The following is a 22,617-nucleotide window of genomic DNA, read 5'->3' on the forward strand; positions in this document are numbered from 1 at the left end:
CCCTCCTTTCCCACAAAGATAAATGGACAATGTATCATTTCTGTCTTCCCTTCTTTTAGAGAGTCCCACCTCTCCTCATACTCCAGGTCCAGGTGGATGGTATAGTTTAATGTTACATGCATGGGATCCAGTGGGTATTGGTACTCCCCATACTGGGGAATACTGGCCCTCCACTCAAAAAACTGTTTAATCAGACCTGGGCCTGGTTCGTCATACAGTAGTCGACTCCAGAAAATAATAACCTCCACAGAGTCTTCTGAAGCATTGGTTGGGGTCATTAATACAAACTGTCCTTCCCTCTGTATTGTGTCCCCTGGGCATGTTAACCGAAGGCCCTTCTCAGAACATTGTATGGTTATCCCCAGTTTAGTAAGAATGTCCCTTGCCAATAAATTAATGGGGTAGCTTGGCACAACTAGGACAGGTGCTCTGTCGTCCAAATGTCATGTCGATGTTATCGGTATAGGGCTGTGTTTCCCTTATCCCGGAGAATCCTATTGTAGATAATGTTTTGCCCGAATATGTGCTCCCTGGGGGTTGTTATGGTCGTTACTGCTGCCCCTGTGTCAATCATAAATTCAATTTTTTCTCCATTCACCATCCCCCAAATTTTCGGAGGCTCCCAGGGAGGCGTTATTTTTGATTCTCCAGGGCCCCGTCAATAATCTAATTCAGCACCTTCCCAAATATCGTCGTTATACTGGGGTGCCTGTACTTGTTGATCACTCTGCCATCCCCCAATTTTCTGGGGCCGATCGATGCGTCCACCCCTACCCCTTGCTTGTCCTCTTAAATTTCCTCCTCTTCCTCCATTACCTCTAATCGAGGGTAATCCTATGCCCCTTCCTCTCCCAGCCTCTGGACAGACCCGCTGGTAGTGTCCAGGATTGTGGCAGTGCCAGCATAGGGTATGTTTTCCTCTATACATGGTACTTAGTGATCTTTCTCAACCATTCCTTTCTTGGGGTCCCGGATTTATCACTGGCCCCATGGCCTGTGGGACTATCTGTGGGGCCGCTAGTTTTATCCCTATTTGTTCTATGACTTTCATCAATTTATTGGTTGTCTTGTCCACTCCCTTCTGGGATGCACTTTCTGACTTAGCCTGTTCTGATTGACGATGTCGTTTGAGTGCATGTGTCAGGTGTCTTTTCCACAAGTCCTCTGGCATCGTCTCTAACCCCACAATGTCCCTTAATTTTGCTTGAACTGGACCAGGTAGTCCGTTTATTGTCCCATTTCAAAAATGAGCATTTCCTAGGGGGCTATGGTCCGGTCTTTCTCCAGTCCCAGTTTCCCATAAGTCCCACGCTCGAGAGAGGTACTCATGCGCACCTTCCCCTTCTTTTAGTTGGAGGGTTACCAAGGCATCCAGACTATAGGGTGTAGGGAATGCTTCTCTAAGTGCTTCCCAAAATCTATTTCGAAGTGGGTCAAATTCTATTTCATCCCCCAATTTTCCGCTTTTGAGTGTTCTCTCTATTTGCTTCAGGGCTCCTTCTGCCTTCATTTTTATCATGATAGTTCTGACATCTGCAAGTGCTAATTGTTCCTGACAGGTTTCTCGCTCGAAACAAGAAATCCATGGACCAGCCCCATTACTTAATGGAGGAAGTCTTTTCATTAGACTCTCTAAGTCCATTCGTGACCAGGGTACATATTTTTGATTTCCCTGCCCCGTGATCAGCAATGGGCATTGATATCTCAATTTTGGGGATTTCTGTTCCATCTTTTCTCTTGGAATACATCTATTTTGTCCTCCCTGTTCAGACACCTCTTCGTCACTACTGTCACTGTCCCCGTCAGGTCCTGATGTCTCAGAGTCGGAGGTATATCGTTCACGTAAGATAATTTCTTCGGTCATTGTCTAGTGGTTTCATGTCTTTCTCTTTCGTCCTAACTATGTCCAGGCGGGCATGTCTACTCTTCTCCTTCCCGAGTTCTCTTGTGCTACTTCCCTCCCATGGTGGGCCGTATCTCGTTTCCTCATCTGTACTACACTTTTTGTCCTTTGCTCCTATTACTATTCCTCCAGCTTTGAGTTCTGCTGAGTGTTGTAGTTATCTTTTCCATTTCTCTCAATACATCTACCATTAATTCTTTTTGTTCCTTACTTATCTGCCCTAGCACAAACACATCTTTGTTTAAGTTTTCAACGTTATCCTGAACCTTTTTCATGTTCCTTTTCTGTGTCTCTAAGTCTTCTTATATTTTCTTGGATCCTGCGGGGGTCTTGATGTCTATTAATCCCCCTTTTATTTTAAGTAAAGGGGCCTGTATATTGACTGACGTGTCCCCATTCCCGATGTTCCCGTCATGTCCCAGTGTTTCAATATCTGGATATAAGGGACGTGACTCCTGGGTCCCATCTGGGGTGTCAGGGGTACCTTGTGACCAACGTATGCATAGGGCAGGGGTCTACAAGCTATTTCTACAGGGGCCATAATAGGTGGGTTATCAGGGAGACTAAATTCCTCGAATAGAGCTAGGACATCGCGGTAACGCATCTCCTTGTCTCTCATCTTTTTTTGTGCAGATTTTCGATTAAAGATTTTCCTTTCTGTCTCGTTTTGTTTCTTCCAGCTTATCTAAGACCCTACGCTTTAGAATTTTGTTTCCCTCACCTGTCAGGAACATCTCGGCGCTCCCGGGTAACCACCCCATCTTCCTCCAGTGATCTACACATTTTTGGAGAATTCTTTGTTTCTCCAATGCCTCTTTACTGGTATTTCACTTCTCTAATTCCTGATTAATTTCCCTAATAACCTGGTCAAAGGTCTTAGCAGGCAACTGTGCAGCCATTGCTGTGGGGTCGCTTCCTAATGCCTCTCTTAATTTAGGTTCTTGTCCGTTTAGAGGATCTATGTTAACAAAAATTGCCTTTAAAAATGTCTCCTTGCAGGCCGGATGACAAAAGTTTTTTAGTGAAACAGTCTCCAAGTCTGGTCCTCCGGTGGACCTCAGGCTGTCCTGTATACTCTGATTGCTCGTCTTCCACTCTGTTTTCCCAAAGAGGTCTGAAAGTTAGGTTACAACTAGGAAACCAAGTTTTTGGGCTATATTTTTGTCCAGTTTTCCTGTACCAATCTATGAATTTACGTAACTTTATCTCCTTGGTGATGCTGGGAATGCCTTCATTTAACTTGTCAAAAATATTTCGAATAAACCCCGGTCTCTTAAGATTCTGTCAACTTTTCCATTGATATCTCCTACCTGATCCGGACACAGCTTTTGCAGTCTTTGGTCGTCGCCCTTGTTCACCAGGCAGGCATCTGAGTACTCTTTTTGTCGTCTCAAGGTCTCTAATGTCTGCTGTGGTATTCCACCACGGCGAATTTGGGAAATAAATTCTTAAGTTTTCAAGTGTACAGACATCATCATACCTACCGGACATTTATAAGCGAGTCTTATACAATGGAGACCAATAAGCCTGAACCTTCGTTTTCTTTCAAAGCCCAACCTTCATGTGGGAGATTTCTCCTCTTAATAACCAGTTTAGGGCAGAAAACTCAGGTCCCCAATTGTTCTTAGACCACCTTCTCACTCTATTGGACTTTTCAACGTCACAATAAAGACTTTTTAAACTCTAGTAGTTTGTCGGCGAAGCACTTATCAAATGTCACTAAAACACCTTAAGGACTTTTATAGTTTGTCTGTAAACACTTACGTGTTACAATCCTGGCAGGTGACGACCTTCAATTATGATCGTCTAATTTGTCCGATCTCCAGTTCTTACTAACAATCATAAAGATTTTAAGAGAGAGAATTTTGTTAAAACTGGCTTCTCTGGACTTTTTTGTCAGCCGGCTGAGATGATTGTCAAGAAAAACAGAAACCGTCGTCTAGTGTCCACTCACCCATCACATCGGGGTCACCAAATTGTTAGGTCTGCTTTGTTCGAGAATGAGTGAGTCAGACACCAGACTGAGTCGAAATCAAGGTTCTTTATTATCGGATTGTAACACTTGGAACTAACAGTGTTAGTTGGAGATGGCGCATTCTCCCGATATCAGCAAGTGGTGTTTTCTTTATACCTCAGGACACGCACTTAGTAAATTATCATACCATTACATTGTCCAATGAATAAGCTGTTGCTACCCTTCTCTGTTAGTCTGCTGCACATCATCTTGTTATTGCCACATTTATCTTGAGCGTACAAGGTCACACCTGCATCCTGTTACTCCTTAGTGCTGGGTGACTCCTTTCCGGTCCCAACTCATGATGTTTTTTACCTTACAATGGCCGACTCCTGCTCCTGTAGAAGCTCAGTAAACACAGAGAGGAAAAAAGAAATAGTATTCCAGCAGGGTGAGGTGGTTGGGGGCTGGTCTGAAGCAGAAACACAGACAGGATGGGAGATACCAGGATGCTTCCAGTGTGGCTGTAGACGGACTGAATGCTCTTGTCTTTGTTCTTTACAATGAGTGTATTACAGAGATACAAGGGGGTGAGACACAGTTTTCAAACACAGCTGCTTTATTTGATACAGATCTAGGACGTGAATTTCAATTCCTGTAATTGGTGGTGAAACACTATTATAGCACAATGACCCAGGTGCGAATCCAGTCCTGCCTGTAAGGAGTCTGTACATTCCCCCCATGACTGGTAGGTAAATTGGGCGGCACAGATTTCATGGGCCGGAGAGCCTTCAACCGTGCTTTATTGTCAATGTTTAAATACATATAATCAGAGTCACTAACATTGACAGAGAGCATCCATTCCACCTCCACTTCCTGCCGCCTTGGAAAAGTGACCAACATATTAAAAGACTCACCCCTCCACAGACACACTCCCTTTCCCCTCCTCCCCACAGAGAAGATTCACCAGTGTGAGGTTACACACCACCAGATTCAAGGACAGTTTCTTTCCCTATTATCAGACTCTTGAATGATCCTCACACCTGTAAAATAATGCTGATTTTGCCTTGTAGGGACTGATCTGTCCTTGTAACTGAACTCCTGCACTGTGACTTATTTGCTGGACTATGTTTGGGATGTCTAGCTAGACTGCTCCAAAACAAAATTCCTCACCACCTTTGTACTTGACAATAAACTTGAATCTGAAAACAAATTGCAGTTGATGACAATATCAAGACCTGTTTTGATGTGTGGCCTCAATATCCACAAGGCTCCAGCCCCTCCTGGTATTTGAGTGAATGATGTTTAAATATTCCACACTCTGCAAACTTTATGTGTGAACTCACTGGTGTTTTAGCTGGTTGGAGGACTGGATGAACTCCTTCCCGCACTCAGAGCAGGTAAATGGCCTCTCCCCGACGTGTTCTCACTGGCGGATCAGCAGGTTTGAGGACTGGGCAAACCCCATTCCATACTCGGGGCAAACAAATGGTCTCTCCCTGGAGTGGACGCGCAAGTGGGCCAGCAAGTTGGACGACCGGGCGAACCCCTTTCCGCACTGGGAGCAAATGAACGGTCTCTCCCCGGTGTGTTCTCGCTGGTGGGTCAGCAGGTTGTTCGACTGGGTGAAGCTCTTCCCGCACTCGGAGCAGGTGAACGGCCTCTCCCCGGTGTGGAACCGCTGGTGGTTCAGCAGGTGGGAAGATTGGGTGAAGGCCTTCCCGCACTCGGGGCAGGTGAAGGGCCTCTCGCCAGTGTGTACTCGCTGGTGAGCCAGCAGATTGGAGGATTGGGTAAAGCCCTTCCCACACTCAGAGCAGGTGTACGGTCTCTCTCCAGTGTGGACCCGTTGGTGGGCCAGCAAGTTAGAGGACTGGGCAAACCCCTTTCCGCACTCGGGGCAGATGAATGGCCTCTCCCCAGAATGGACCCGCAAGTGGGCCAGCAGGTTAGAAGACCGGGCGAACCTCTTTCCACACTGGGGGCAGACAAATGGCCTATCTCCGGTGTGGACCTGCTGGTGGGTCAGCAGGTGGGAGGACTGGATGAAGCCCTTCCCGCACTCAGAGCAGGTGAAAGGCCTTTCGCCGGAGTGACACTGCTGGTGGGTCCTCAGGCTGGACAACTGGGCGAACCCCTTTCTGCATTCGGGGCAGGGGAACGGCCTCTCCCTGGTGTGGAACCGCTGGTGTCTCAGCAGGTCGGAGGACTGGGTGAAGCCCTTCCCGCACTCGGGGCAGGTGAATGGCCTGTCACTGTTGTGAGTCTTCTGGTGGGTCAGCAGGTTGGAGGAGTGGGTGAAGCCCCTCCCGCACTCGGGGCAGACAAATGGCCTGTCGTTGCTGTGAGTCTTCTGGTGGGTTAGCAAGTTTGATTGTTTGCTGAAGTCCTTACCATGCTCAGGGTAGGTGAAGGGCCTCTCACTGGTGTGGACCTGCTGGTGTTTTGTTAACCGGCTCAGCCTTTCAAAGGTCTTCCCGCAGATAGAGCACTGAAACGGGTTCATCGTTGTGGGGATGAGAGGGTGTGACCGGGGATAAATAAAGGCACTCCTGCCCCGGAGTGCACAGTGTGTGTTCAGACTGATGGAGGCTTCAGGAGAGCTGGGAAGTGGGTTAAATCAACACCTTGGCTGGGACTAGGGCCGGGACCCGGGGAAGAACTGTCCTCGAGCTGAGCGTTGCAAGCCCCGGGACCACGGGTGGCCTCCGTTCCAGGATCCAGTGCTGGGCTCGACTCCCGGCGCCTGGTGCTGAATCGCCTTCGGTCGCCGACAAGTGCCCTACCCGGGATGCATTGCCAACTCCCCTGGAAGGTGCATACACGGTGCTCAGAATGGCAGCTGCGGAGCCCTTTGCCGAGCACGGGCCAACGTGGTCAGAGAAGACTCCATTGATTGGGCGATTCGAGGGTGGCGAGCCAACCCCTGCTTTGGAAATGAAGGTGGGAAGAGTGATGTCCGGGCACTAGGAGCTGGCGTTGCAGCTGACACGGGCCGAGTGAGGAACCTTGTCTGATGTCTGCTGCTGTCTGTAATACAAGAAGATCATAAGTGGGTTAGGCCCTTCGAACTCCCCTGCCATTCCATCATGGCTCATTTACTATCTTTTCCAACCCCATTCTCCCCCAACCCTTGATTCTCTTCCTACCGTTGCCTTAAATTTCCCTAATGAACCGGCCTCCACAGCCGGAAAGAAGATTGTTTAATTCCCGTCTCCCCGTGTGACTGGAGGTGAGTCCCTGCCTTCACCTCTTTCCCCGACGATGGGGGGGGGGGGGGGGGGACGAGACCCCAGCCGGACCTCGATGCCGCTCGCTCTCCTCCCGAAGGCCGCCCTCACCCCCACCCCGGCAACATGGCTCTAACAAGGGCTGGGCCCGCGCACCGGAAAACTAACCACTCGGGACGCTCCACTCGGGGCAAAACACACCTCCACCCGCGGGTTCAAGCCACGACCTCCCCCTGCTCAGGGGGAATCAAGCGCGCACGCGCAGAACCCGATAGGGGATACGCATGCGCGGAGAGGAAAAACGGCTGAAGTTGTGCAGGATTTGGGATTGACGTCTGGTCCGGGAAAAAATGCCGGAGTTGCTGCTTCAGGTCAGCCCAGCTCCAGGGGCCAAGAATGTCCCTGCAAACCACCCCCCCCCCCCCGCCCGGCTCAGGGGTGAGGTGGAGGGGAGGGTGGGCTGGGAGGAAGGTAGGGGAAGGGGCCGGGGGGGGGGGGGGGGAAGGGGCCGGGGGGGGGGGGGAAGGGGCCGGGGGGGGGGGGAAGGGGCCGGGGGGGGGGGGAAGGGGCCGGGGGGGGGGGGAAGGGGCCGGGGGGGGGGGAAGGGGCCGGGGGGGGGGGAAGGGGCCGGGGGGGGGGGGAAGGGGCCGGGGGGGGGGGGAAGGGGCCGGGGGGGGGAGGGGGGAGGGGGGAGGGGCCGGGGGGGTGACACTGGAGCACAGACACATTGTGTGGGAGACATTGGGGTGCAGGCCCATTGTGGGAGATGGGGGAACATTGGGGCACAGGCATGTTGTGGGGCACCAAGTGTGATAGATAGGTTTCTGGCTTGAAGGGATCATTGGTAAAGTAGCAGCTGCAGATCGTCTGGGCACATTGGCAGAGTAATTGAGAACCGGCTGTGGTTTTCTCACTGAAGGTGATGAGATTCTTGGGGTTCTCCTAAAGGTGTTGCTGAAAGAATGCAATATACACTCATGCTGGAGAAACTGAGCAGGCCAAGAAGGTCTACAGTAGGCTCAGGGACATCACCGATATTTCTGGGTCCCAGCCCTGCTCCAAGGTATGAGCAAAATGTGGTCAGGTGTCTGAATCTAAAAGTGGGGGGAGGGGAGCAGTGGAAGGTGGAAGAGACACCAGCCAAAAGACCAGAGGTCATGGGTGGGTATGGATTGGGAGGGCAAAGAGAAAAAAAGTGAGAAGTGATAGGGGGAGGGGTTCTGTGGATGGAAAACGAAGGGGGTGGGGAGCTGGAGCAAATTAAACAGATTGGGGGAAAAAGAGAGGGAGAGGGATGGGGAAGTGGCCTCACAGAAACTGGAGAAAGTGATATGAATGTAGTCTGGTTGGAGAATATTTCCTTTATTGGAACAGTCCTGAACCAGAGGGCATGCTCTTAGATGAGAGTTCTGTTGAGGGATCTTCAATCTCTACCCACAGACTCTGCCTGATGTATTGAGTATTTCCATTATTTTCTGTGTTTGTTGCAGATTTCAAGGATTTGCAGTTTTTTTTCAAATTATCGGTATCATGTTTCTGATGTTGGGGAAGCCCAGAACTGATGGGTGGGGGAGCAAAGGAGAAGGGGGAACACCATTTAGGATTGAGATGAGAATCTTCAAGTTGTGGAACTCCGTGCCTTGGAAAATTGTTTATTAAATATATTCAATGGGTGGGGGGGGGTGGAGGGATCAGGGGAATAGATAGAAAGCAGGAAGAGGGGATGCAAGCCATGATTATATTGAATGTTTATACAGACTTGGGCTGAATGACCTCCTGCATGTGTTTACTAGGATTCTGTGAGAATAACATGATCTTATTTGAACTGTTAGACTGTACCTATTGCTATCTTCGTAAACTCTTTTTACATGGGGAAAAAAAAAGAGGTTTTGTATATGGGAACCTGAAATTCCACATTGTATCAGATCTGCTGGACAGATGTCTGTTCACCTGCACCTAAATGCTGTGAATCTGTGAATGTGTCTCATTTCTGGCCACAGTATGATTAACAGCCTGGGCAGCGAGATTCCCAACCTTGTGTGAGAATGTTGAAGAGCCTTGACTGCAGCAGAAGCTGAGCCCTTTGCCCAGCTGGAAATTAGAGCGCACCCATCACAGCCAGGAGAACCCCAATGAGACTCCTGTGTGGAGATGAGATTGGGATCAACCACCCTGCAGACAAGACTTGTAAATAATCTTTAACTTGTTGAAGGAGTGAATAGATATTTCCCTTGCTGCCAATATATCAATTGTTCATTTTAGGAAAAGAATCCGTTGGAAACTTGTGGATCTGCTTTGTGTCCGAAATGAAGCCCTTTGTTTTTACTTCTTATTGAAACCTGTTGCCACAAACCATTAACCCAGAACTTGGAAAACACACGTATATCCTCACAAGGGCATTCACTCACTCTTCTGACCTGATGAGACACCAGATCAGTTGTAGCATGGAGAAATTACTCTCCCGCTCAGAATGCGGGAAGGGATTCACTCAACCATTTCACCTGCTGACCCACCTGTGGATTCATACCGGAGAGAGCCCCTTCGCCTGCTCCAAGTGTGGGAAGAAATTCACTCAGTCCTCCAGCAGGTTCATGCTAGACAGAAGCCATTCATCTGCCCCATATGTGGGAAGGGAGTCATCCACTCATCCCACCTGCTGACCCACCAGTGGATTCATACTAGAGAGAAGCCCTTCGCTTGCTCTGAGTGCGGGAAGAGATACATTCAGTCCTCCAACATAGTGAACCACCAGCAAGTTCACGCCGCGGACAAGCCATTCGTCTGCCCCGATTCTGGGAAGGATTTGCTCAGTCATCCTATCTGCTGGAACCCCAGCAGATTCGTAGCAGAGATAAAGTTAAATAAGCTGTATTTTGAATATTTAAACCATCACAGCTGCTCCATCCAGTTGCAAACTCACAAGGGATTGTCTGTGTTGGATTCTGCAGCTACTTATCGGACCCAGGACTGAATCCTGGTCATTGGGCACAGATTTTTTTTTTCTGATTTTAGAAACTCCGACAATGAGGCAGGAAGTTAATTCTGTATCTGAGAAATAAATGAGTTCTCTTTTCAAACTCTGTGCCTTGGATTCTTGCTGTCTGCAACCTAAAATGAAGCCATTCAGCCCATCTGGTCCCTGCCAGACTTTTTGCTCTATACCAGCCTCCTCCCATCTCATCCTGCAGGAATATTCTTGCATTTGTCTTCCCTCTGAGTGTTCATTCAAGCTTCCCACTAAATGCAGGCCTGCTGTTCACCTCAATCCCTCCCTGTAATGTTGGGTTCCACATTGTTCCTCTCTCCCTGCGTGAAGAGCGCGGGATTAGAATTCAAGGTCCGAGGAATATCATAACTGGCCCAGGCGATTTATCTACCTTTGTTCTCTGTAAGGCAGCAAGAATCTCTTCCTCCTTAATCTCCATATGTTCCACGACCCTTCTGTTTGTTTCCCTTCCTTCCTTTTGCACTATGTTAGTTTCCTGAGTAAATAATAATGCAAAAAAAAAACACTTTAAGATCTCCCCCACTGCGTTAGGCTCCACACATAGTTGACCACTCTAATCCTCTAGCCCTCATGATCCTGTTAATATACTTATAGAAACCCTTTGGGTTTACCTTCACATTATCTGCCAAAGCAATCTCATGTCTTCTTTTTGCCTTCCTGATTTCCTTCTTGAGTATTTTCTTGCAATTTTTGTACTCGTCTAGTACCTTATAAGCTCCTTGTTACCTATACTTGCTGTACACCTCCCTCTTCTTAACCAGATCGCCAATATCCCTTGAAAACCAAAGTTCCCTATGCCTGGTAACTTTGCCTTTAATCCTAACAGGAATGTGCAAACCCTGTACTCTCAAAATTTTGCCTTTGAAGGCCTTCCACTTACTGAACACATCCTTGCCAGGAAACAACATATCCCCCATTCTTCCTAGATCTTTTCTCCTTTCCACAAAATTTGCCTTCCTCCAATTTAGAATCTCTACTCGAGGACCAGACATATCCTTTTCCATTATTAACTTGAAACTAATGATATTATGGACACTGGACCCAAAATGTTTGCCTTCACATACTTCTGTCATCTGACCTGTCTGGTTCCCTAATAGGAGATCCAATACTGCATCCTCTCTCATTGGTACTATATATTGATATAGAAAACTTTCCTGAATACATTTGACAAACTCCAAGCCATCCAGCCCTTTCACAGTATGGGAGTCCCAGTCAATATTTGGGAAGTTAAAATCTCCCACTATCACGACACTCTGGTTCTTACATCTATCTGCTATCTCTCGACAGATTTGCTCCTCCAATTCTCTCTGACTATTGGGTGATCTATAATACAACCCTATCAGTGTGGTCACACCCTTACCGTTCCTCAGCTCTACCCATGTGACCTCCGTAGACAAACCCTCCTGGCTGCCCTGACTTTGCATGGCTGTGATATTTTCCCTGACTAGCAATGGTACCCCTCCATCTCTATCACGTCGGAAAAAACGGAACCCCAGAAAATTGAGCTGCCCCTCCTGCAACCAAGTCTCACTAATAGCAATAACATCGTAATCCCCCGTCAATCCCTGTCCTAAGCTCGTTATCCTTTTTAACAATACTCCATGTATTAAAATAAATACACCTGAGGATATTTCTACCACATCCAAACCTTTGATTTCTGTCTATACATGCAATCTCCACATGACCTTTATCCTCTTTCTTCTCACTAACTGCTCTAACATTCTGGTTCCCCTCCCTCTGCAAATCTAGTTTAAACCCATCAGGTCAAGGCTAACAAACCTCCCCACAAGAATATTACTCCCTTTCCATTTTAGATGCAATCCGTCCTGTCAGTACAGATCCCACCTTCCCGGAACACAGCCCAGTGATCCAGAAACCTGAAGCCCTCCCTCCTACAACATGTCTCCAGCCTTCAAAGGCAAAATCTTGAGAGTGGAGGGTTTGCACATTCCTGTTAGGATTAAAGGCAAAGTTACCAGGCATAGGGAACCCTGCTTTTCAAGGGATCCTGCTGATCTAGTTAAGAAGGTGTATAGCAAGTATAGGTAACAAGGAGCTAATGAGGTACTTGAAGAGTACAGAAAATGCAAGAAAATACTCAAGAAAGAAATCAGGAAGGCCAAAAGAAAAAAATTGTAGCAAGTGGCTACAGTAGAGAGTGGAAGAACGACACCCACTCAATGCGGTTATAGACAAGTCTGGTTTATTGCACTCTGCCTCTGCTTATATTGGCCCAGTTTCCCACCACTGGGCCAGTTTTCCCGCTATTGTTGATGTAAGTGATGTCAGCTGCGTTCCAGTTGCTTATTGATCAATGTTCCTGCTGTGTGGCAGTGGCTGAAGAGAAAGGCCATTAGCCTGTGCAGGCTTTGTGCAATCATTGCACTTGATCACCATTTTGTGTGTCAGGCCACCTCCCGGGTAGCAGGCCACTACATGACCACCCCACCCCCCCAGAACCAGTGATCCAAGTATTGTCTTTCGCCTTTGGCGTCGTGCCCCTGTGTTGCAGGGCCAGTGACCGGCTGGCTGGTGTCTGTGACAACGATTAATTAAATTTGGTTTTATTTTCTTAACACAGAATAATAAGATCAATATTTAACATCACCATTAAGTTACTTAACCCCCTCCTAATTCTGTGTGTGTGTTCAAGATGGTTCTTTGTCACTGTCCAGTCATTTACTGTTCACTTCTCCAAGTTCACTGGTATCAGAATTTTAAGTATTGTGCACAGAATTAAACAGTCATTACATACAACAGGCTCTGGTGCCGCAACTTAAGTTGTTAACAGTCAGGAAGGACTTTGGTGGGTGCCAAGAGTTATTATTCTTTGTTCATTGGACACACAAACTGGTTTATTTTGATCAACAACCAAATTGACTTTCCGAAGAAACATGTCTTTTTCCTGGTTATCGCAGAATTCTTTTACTGTATTTCAGGAGAAACAACAATCAGCCACTACAGAAATTTCGAATAGACTGAACTCAAAACCTATCTTGAAATGGGGTATTTAACACACCTTCCACTGACTGCTGCAGCTTTTATCTCCCTCTCTCCCCTTTTTGTATCAGTTTCAATTTCTGTCTGTTTCTGTAATATGACGTTTGCTTGTGAAAAGTGATCTAAACAACCTAATCTTATTCCCCTCTTTAAACATATATTTTATTAACTTGTACCATAACAGCTGGAAAAGCGAAGTTTCTTCCAAAGATGGACTTATTAAAAGGTTACTGTTCCCTTAAAAGAGAGAGGTAGGGGAAGTTCTGCACTTGTGACCTTGTCAAGTTGACATGAATACAATTCCAAATTCCATTTGGAATGAAAAATGCTCCAGGGACATTCCAAAGGATGATCAATTCTGTGATTCAAGGTTTAAAGCATACGAATACTTGATGATTTGGTTACAGGGAATGACATCAGGGAACCACATATCTCTAAGTTAGAGAAATTGACAAACTTTCAAAAGCAAACCTAATGTTAATTTAGCTAAAAGTGAATTTGGTCATGCTACTGTGACTTATCTTGGTTATGTCGTTGGTCAAGGCAAGTTGGTGCCTGTCGAAGTGAAGATTTGGATGATTTCTGATTTTCCCATTCCCACAGGTAAGAAAGCTGTTAGGCTTTTGGGAAAGGTAGGGTATTATAGAAAGTTCTGTAAAAGCTTTGCTGATCTCGCCTTTCCTTTGACTAACCTTCTGAAGGGTGAAAAGTTTATTGGACAAAACTTTGACAGGAAGCATTTGATAATTGAAGGCCATTTTATGTCATTAACCTGTGCTTAAGTCACCTGACTTTGAGAAGCCATTTTCTTTAGCAGAAGATGTGAGTGATGATGCTGTGGGAGCAGTGCAATGACAAAAGAATGGTTATGATGATATTGATCATCCAGTGGCTTACTTATCCAAGAAATTCAATGAATATCAAAATAATTATTCTACCATAGAGAATGAATTATTGTCCCTTGTACTGGCTTTGCAACATTTCGACATTTTCATCTGCACAGCTCAGGGACCACTTGTTGTTATACTGACCATATCCCTTGGTGCTATTGAGTAAAATGAAAAATAAAAATAGACAATTGCTAAACTGGAGTTTAATTCTGCAGGAATACAGTATGATTTAATGGAAAGTAAAACACAAAATCTGTAGACACCGTGGTTAATGTAAAAAAAACACAAAATGTTGGAGAAGCTCAGCAGTCAAACAGTGACCTTTATGTAGTAAAGGTAAAGATACATAAACAATGTTTTGGGCTTGAGCCCTTCATAAAAGTAAGTGCTTTTTTTTACAGTATGATTTAAGATATAACAACCCCTGCCCCCCACCCCCCCCATGCTAAAGATACTAACATTACCACCCTCCATTTTATGGGTCGTGGTCAAACCAGGAAAAAACATGCAGCCATCAAAAGTTAACAAACACATCCTCCGACCCCCAGGGGAAAAGAAAAATTTTCAGATTAACAACAGTATTTCCCCATACAAAATTTCTTCATCCATCAAAAGAAAGGAAAAAAAGAAATTGGGGGAAAAAAGGAGGAAATTACACCTTTTTTAAATATCAGATTTGATATATTTCAACAAATTGTCATCCATTGTTCCTTGAGTTTTAGACAAACATGTCACTCACGATACCATAAGCGTTCAGTGTTTAAACAGACTAAATCATCCTGTCCCTCAATAGCTACCCACCGAGTGTTACCCTGGGCAGGTGTCACTATTTCCCCTTTTACAGGAGGGCCACTACCTGGTGGTGCCACCCATACCTTTTGTCCAACATTCTCTAGTTCGGGGATGGGGGGCAATGACTGTTATTCCTCTGGAATAGGCTGTAATTCAGGAGCGTGAAGAAGTCGGTGGAAAGGTGTACCTCCTTTTAAAGGGCGATGATTCAAATTGTCGACTGCCTGCTGCAGCACATGGCACCATCCCTTCTGGGTCCCCAGTGATGTTAACAAATGAATCTGTTCCTTCAGTAAGCTGTTCATTTGTTCAACTAACCCGGCAGCCTGCGGGTAATAAGGAATATGGTGGACCCATAAAATACCGTTGTCATTTGCCCAATCACAGATTGCTTTCCCGGAGAAGTGCGAGCCATTATCAGAGTGAATCTCCTCTGGAACATCATAACGATAAATCAAATGGTTTTGTCCTTGGATAGTGCTAGCTTGGTCAGCCGTCTTGGTGGGAAAAGTAAAAACCAGGCCCGAAAAGGTGTCAACCATTACTAGGACGTAATATTTACCCATGCAGTCTAGCATGGGGCCTATGTAATCAATTTGCCAGACCGCAGCTGAGTGAGCACCCCGTTTTATTCGGCCATGCGGACCAGGTGGAACGGTATGGAACTTCACAAGCTGACATTCTGGGCATGTACATACGACCATGCGGACATCATCCTTATGGATGGATAAAGCATGTGTACGGGACCACATAGCTGATCCCTTCTCCCCCAAATGACCACTCTGTTCATGTGCCCATCGAGCCAGGGGGACGGTATCAGCACAGCTGATAGTGGCAAGCTGATCTGCTACTGCATTATGTTGAGCCATGTTAGTCGCCATATTGGTATGGGCATCAACGTGATAAACGGTTATCTCACGATGGTGGGAAGCATCCCACAACAGCTGCCACAACTCTTTGCCCCATACTGGGCGGTCATGTATCATCCAGTTGTTCTTTTGCAAATCAGGCATCCATACCACAAGTCCATTAGCCAAAGCCCAGGAATCAGTAAACAGGCGAAGAGGGTGATCATGGGGATCTAGTGGTAAAGTGACTGCCTTCAACTCAGCATACTGACTGGAGCCACCATCCCCCTCCTCCGATAACTGAGTTCCTGACCTGGGATGGTAAGCCACCTGTTCGTGTACGCGGCCCACCCCTTCAGGCCCTCTGGTCGCACGACTCTGAATATACCACTTCCATTTAACAATAGAAGACTGCTGAGCCCGCCGGATCTTTAGATTAGCATCATTAGCCAGGACCCAATTCATTATAGGAAGTGCAGGTCGCAATTGAACATCTGCATCGCCTGTCATTCTTTCAGTCTCTAGCAGGGCCCAGTAACAGGCTAGTAACTGTTGTTCAAAAACAGAATAACGAGTGGCAGCCTCAGGCATGGTACGTGACCAGAATCCTAGTGGGACTCGGCGACCCTCTTGTTTCTGCCAGAGGCTCCAGGAGGCCACATCATCAATATAATGGTGAATTGAGAGGGAAGGCGATACTGGAAGGTGGGTGAAGGTATACTGGCGCCCCTTCCAGGTAAAGGCGAACTGATCCTGTGAGTCCTCAGCTATAAGAATACTGAAGAAGGCGTTAGCGAGATCAATGACAGCATACCATGTTCCTGAGTTCCCAGTAGCAATGTTTTCAATAAGGGTGACAATGTCCGGAACTGCTGAAGCAAGTGGTGGGGCATGTTTGTTCAAAAAACGATAATCAACTGTCATTCTCCAGGAGCCGTCCGGCTTCTGGACCGGCCAAACAGGGCTATTAAAGGGTGACGTTGCGGGCCTCACTACCCCTTCTTCTTGCAGAGCATCGATGGTGGCAGTAATCTCTTCCTGCCCCCCAGGGAGATGATATTGTGGAATGCACACTGGTTTCATGGGGGCTGGCACCATCACAGGATCCCACTTAGCCTGACCCACTACTAGTTTTTTTGTAATAGTTCGAATTCCAAATTCAAATCCCCCTTGGCTAGTATTAAGGGCCATACCGGCCAACATATTAATACCCAGGATACACTCGTCAGTAGCAGCCACCAGGGCATGTAACCAGACAGGGGAAGGGCTATAACCCACCATGGCACAGACTTTTATTTCCTTTGCCAGGGTGACCGCTCCTCCCAACCCCTCTATTCGAAAGGCCGGTCCAGTCCAGAGGTCTGGATTACCAGGAATCACCGAGTGCTCTGCACCGGTGTCGACCAAAGCCAAGTATTGGCGATCATTACCCCCACCCCAGTGGATTGTTAACGGTATGTAGGGCCGCGGATCCCCGTGTGTGCGCCGTGTCTCGATGGAGTAGACACGGGAATCCTGCCCACACCTTCAGGCTTCAGAAGGGTTCGGGGGCTTCCAGGACCACATGCTATTGTTATCTTTAAGAGCCTGTTTAACCCATTGTTTTACCTCATCATGAGTAACTGGAGCAGGAGAAGCCAGCTCGATAGAAGCAGCAGTGGGAGCAGAAAGCACAGCTGGGCCAGGAGGACTCAGCAGCTGGGGATGATGTTCCCCTGCTTTTTGCCTAAATCGATCTCCAATGGCAGCCAGCTCTTTTACAGAGAAATCACGGATCATTGACTCCTTCCGACCCCTGTTCCCACTTTGGCTCACAGGGTCCTCCACCCAGTCTAGGGGAGGAGGTGGAGGCCATCCAACAGAGGGAGTAGGCCATAGAGCATAAGCAGGGGTTTGGGTATTTTCCCCTGGGTCCACATGGGAAACTGGGGTATCTATCCCTTCCATCTCTACCCTTACATCATCCCCCCTTCTGTCTGTTTGGGAAATCTGCTGCCTTATAGGGCGGGCATGAACAGCAGATGGAGAGGGTAGTATGTTAGACACATGCTGAGGAGTATCTGCATTATTACCATTGTCATTCCAGATATTCCCATCCCAATCCTCAATTACATCAGGATCGTCACCATTCCTTATCATGGCATGAATACGATATGGATCGGGTTCTACTCCATGCCTTTCCTTATCTGCACAGAGCTGCTGCCGGAGTTTAATATTACGGCAAATCATTTGGACATGCTTATCTTCCCATTCTTTGGCTCTGTCCTGACTGGTACGAACAATCTCGCTCATCATGGAACAGCATTGTCGCAGGACTTCCAGCTCCTCCTCTAATTGCTTTCTTTTGCACTGAGATTCTACTTCTCTTTGAATTAATTCTGCTTCACGCTGAACGGAGTGGCGTAATGCTGTGGCCAGCAACCAAAAACCATTCGTCAGCATTCCCTTTTTATCAGGAAATTTACTTTCTCGAAGGAGAGTGGCAACCCGCTCTCCCAGAGGTGCACTTGATGAGTCTAACTTCTCATCCCAACTAATAATGGGTGGTCCCAACAAAGACAGGGTATTGGCCAACATGCCAAACCCATCGTCTTTGGAAGTCCATCCAGGAATCAAGAACTGCTCAGGGCTCACCTCTTTCTTTCGGCGAAACATCTTGAGACCAACCCTGCTCGCAGCGCCAATTGTCTTGGGTAAACTTATACCTCTCATTTTGTTCATTTTAGATTGGTCACAGTGTTTGAGCTACCGAAAGAAAATAGACACACACACCGAGAGCAGTTCAGTTTATACAAATGTTTATTACTAATTCAAAAGCTGATTTCACACTACAATATGCAAGCCCTTCCCAACTATACTTATCAACGCTTGGACTGGTCCCAACTGCTGAAGCGAGGCAACAACTGCACACTTGTAGTAGGTTGTCAGGGCGCTGGTAGCAGCTTCTCCACCTCCCCTGACCGGGACGTTGCTCGGACTCTGGCTGTTCTTCCTTCTTGACAAGGGGTGTTCCCACCCCTCGGAGAGTCTAAACTTGCAGCAGGACCACAGACTTTTATACCCCAAAAACAATTAATCATGCACCCACTCCCTCTAACATTTGTCAGTCAAAATCAAAGCTGAGCATACTATTCTACAATTTAGAAGATTAATTATTATGGAGCAGGATGCTATGATATCCTGGTTTATCTCGTAGATACAAGGACTCATTAAAACTTCTTGAGCAAGACAGGTTGTGACCAATACGTCAATTTCAGAGTGTCGTATTTGACAACTGCTTTCCCTGGGCCTCACGGTGGAATTCCATTTCAAAGTGTATCTTCAGATAAGTCCCCATGGCTGAGTTTAATTACATCTGCTAGTTCTGAAAGTAAGGTGACCTGCGTGTGGACCCAGTGTCGTCAGTTCCACATAAGCAAAAAGCATCTGAGTACATGGTTTTAATCCTCCATTACAACATGGGGTAGCGAGGGGTATAGCAATTTTATTTAAAAATGTTACCTATTAAAATTCATAAAGTGATTACTGATCCTGTGGGAAGGTTTGTTTTAGTAAACTGTCAAATTTATTCTGAAGATTAGACTTGGATGAATATTTATGCACCAAAGGGTTTATTCAGGATACATTTATGCATTTGACTGAAATTCACCAAGAAATATTGGTAGGAGGGGATTTTAATTGCTGTTTGGATCCAGTTTTGGATAAAACTACTAAATCAGTTATTTGAACTAAAGCAGCTAAGGAAATTTTGACGTTGTTTCCAAATCGTACTGACTGTGGTCTTCTGATGAGAAAGTAAAGGATCCAGTTGCAGAGGGGGAAACAGAGGCCCAGGGTTTGGAGCTACTTGACCTTTTTTTGTGGCCTCCGTCAGTTATGGTCAACCATGTGCCTCTGGTAATAGCTGGAGTGGCCTCTCCAGGGCACGAGCCAGTGCAGAGTTGATATAGAGATCCATCTGTTGCCCATGCAGTGGGATTCCCCTCACCATGCTAATGACAGGTCCAAAGGAACAACGAAGGTAAATAGCATTTAGTGCCAGCAGCATCACAGGAGTTGCCGTGCCCTGTCAGCTGCCTTCGGGACTCAGACTCTGGATTTTTCCTCGGGGTTTATTCTCAAAGCCTTTCCTGTGAGCAGGTTTAGCCACAAGGCAGTGGAGGTTTTAAATTGGAGTTTTCCCTCTCCTAGATGAGTTATCATCTGTGGTTAACGAGCCTCATTTGCCCAGAACAACTGGTTTCAAGGCACCAGTCGCTTGCCTTTGCCCCTTCTCCTGTCATTGAGAACAGCTTGGCCAGGCATAAGATTGATGCCCCATCTGAAGACCAGGAATTGGACTTGGTTGTCAGAGGCTGATTTGAGTCGCACTCCATGAGAGCATTTACGTAGTGGTGGGAGCTCATCCCCACTACCACCTTTGGCTATGACAAACTTTAGAGCCTTCTTGACCAGCACTGAGGGAATAATGGGAATAATGAGCTGCAGTTGATGAAGAGCAGCCGTATGTGTGAATTGCTGTTTTCGAGGTGATCCACAGCTGAATGGAGAGCTAGTGATATTACGTCTGCTGTGGAGTGATTGTGACAATAGGCGATTTGCAGCAGGTTCAGATCTTTGCTTAAGTGCGTGTAAATTCTGGCCATGACCAACCTCTCAAAGCATTTAATCACAGTGGATGTTAGTGTATTACGGAGTCCAGAGGACCCCAAAACCAGCAGCAATAGATATGCACCACAATATAGGGTTACTTAAACAAAAGTAGTTTTTAATTATATTTGAAGAAAACAGAATTAAACTTTAACTTATTACTTAACCTACTTACTTAACCTACCTAACTACTTAATCCCCCCTAAGAATAGGTATGTGTAATGTATATTTAAGATTAGAAAAGTTCTTTGGATCACAGTCCAATCTCACTGGTTGCAGGCAATTCTTGTACTGTGTACAGAGGTTAGCATTAACAAAGTTCACCAGTCATTGGTGCTTAACAGGCAAATGGTTACCACTCAGGAGGGTTCTTGCTAGTTTTCAGAGAGAGAGATTCCTTTTCCAGGACATCCACAACTGATTCCTTCCCAATCAGTCTTGCTGATGAAACTTGTGCCCTTCAGGGTTCTCCAGATGATCCTCTTTTTTTCAGGTCACCTTTCAGACTGCCAGTCTTCTCCTTTGACCAGGCAGTCTTCCAAAGTTTGCCAGCTTGTCCCTCTGGAACTGATTTCTGTCTCTCTCCTCTCTGTTTCACACCCTCCCTCTTTGAGAGCAAAACTGTTCTCCCTCTGCCTGCAAAGATCACATGTTCTCCCAGGCAAGCTGTATTCTACAACTTTGTTGCTTTCTGCAAAAAGCATTCAGCAAAAGTCCTGCAAAGATTCTGTGTTTTAAAATGTTTGTGCACAACCTGCTCTAACAATTCCTCCCAAACCACCTCTAAATACTCTTGTCACAAGTGCTATTGGGTGATAGTCATTGAGGCAGCTCATACTGGGAACCGAGATGATTGATGCCCTTTTGAAGACAGTGGGGACCTCTGACTGCAGTAATAAGAGGTTGAAAATGTCCGTGAACACTCCAGCTAGTTGGTTGGCACAGATTTTCAGTATCCTGCCAGGTACACCATCAGGGCCTGATGTCTTCCAGTTACTATATACATCAGGGGCAGCCAAACTTGCTTAACGCAAGAGCCATAATACGATAAACTTCAGATATTTGAGAGCCACAACAATTACATGATTGCAGGCCACGCCCACTAAAACTCCCATTGTGAGAAGCGGCCCATACCATTCCTGTCACAGACAACACACCATATGTGCCGTTGTACAGGACGACCCAAATTTCCCCCTAAAATGTTGGTTTTATATGATATCATTTGTATAAGATGGCCTGCTCCACAATCTGGTACTTACCGCTGACCAATGGATGCTGTTAAAAGCCAAATCACAATACTTTAATAAAGAATTATCATTGAAAGGGTTAAATTTAATTTGTTTATTTTAAAATAGACCACTGTCGGCTCCAATACTAGGCTGTTTAAAGCCTGTACAGAGCTGACAGCAGTGAGTGGCACTGGGCAGATGAACCCCGCAAGGCAGCACTGCCAAGATGTCGCTACTGATCACTAACTGCCGAGACTTGGAGCCAGTGGAAAAATGGCGGCGGTATTGGGACTTTTTCATCAAGGGAAGAATTTTAGACCTGGCGTATAGGACAACCTGGATTTTAAGGTGAAAGTTTAAGTTTTGGACCACCCTACACAACAGCACATATGGTATTGCCATGAGCTGCACATGATACATCAAAGAGCTGAGTGTGACTTGTGAACAGAGGTTTGGCTGCCCCCGTATATACATCCTACCTCTATTTGACGTCACAAAATGACATCATGTCACGTCTATTGTGACATATGCAGTGACTGCAAGCAGTCCAGCTCATCAATCCATACATAGTACAGAGTTACAAAGGGACATCAGTTGGAACAGAGCACTTATTCTATTAGTGTGATGATTGTTCGGGAGCCCGATTGCTCTTTGTCAGGGACAAAACTGATTGATAAGGAATTAAATACCACTTGCCAATGTTTTACCTGAACTACATCCTGCTGTAGTCTGAGACAATCTTCCTCACTCTCCCCACCACCACCAAATGCCATGTCATGTGCAACATTAACGATAATGCCTGCTGCACAGATCGACAGAGGTTAAGTAGGTGTATGGTGTGTTGGCCTTCATTAGTCAGGGGAGTGAGTTCAAGAGCCATGAGATAATATTATTGCTCGGGAAACTCTAGTTAGACAGCGCAGAATTCAGTTCTGGTCCACTCATTGCAGGAAAAATTGCAGAACATGTCTTATGAGACAAGGTTGACAGAACATAAGATACTACAGCACAGTACAGACCCTTTGGCCCTTCCAAATATCTTAAATGCCCCTAATGTTTCAGCCTCCACCACCATCCCAGGCAAGGCATTCCAGGCACCTACAACCCTCTGTGT

General features: G+C 46.5%; 1 protein-coding gene and 1 pseudogene across 1 annotated transcript in view; one reads left to right on the plus strand and one right to left on the minus strand.

Moving 5' to 3' along the window:
• The window catches only part of LOC138763122 (zinc finger protein 850-like), a 59,812-nt gene extending 52,476 nt beyond the window's left edge, over window positions 1–7,336 (minus strand). The window contains exons 1-3 of the mRNA XM_069936793.1: window positions 7,256–7,336; window positions 5,344–6,887; window positions 4,731–4,733 (exon numbers count right to left, since the gene is read on the minus strand). Of these exons, the coding sequence (XP_069792894.1) occupies window positions 4,731–4,733; window positions 5,344–6,363 (1,023 nt within the window). The 5' untranslated portion in view covers window positions 6,364–6,887; window positions 7,256–7,336. The remainder of the gene's footprint in view (window positions 1–4,730; window positions 4,734–5,343; window positions 6,888–7,255) is intronic.
• The window catches only part of LOC138763116 (zinc finger protein 229-like), a 93,301-nt pseudogene continuing 77,945 nt past the window's right edge, over window positions 7,262–22,617 (plus strand).

This window comes from Narcine bancroftii, chromosome 5 (genome assembly GCF_036971445.1).
Source record: "Narcine bancroftii isolate sNarBan1 chromosome 5, sNarBan1.hap1, whole genome shotgun sequence".
Classification (NCBI taxonomy): domain Eukaryota; kingdom Metazoa; phylum Chordata; class Chondrichthyes; order Torpediniformes; family Narcinidae; genus Narcine; species Narcine bancroftii.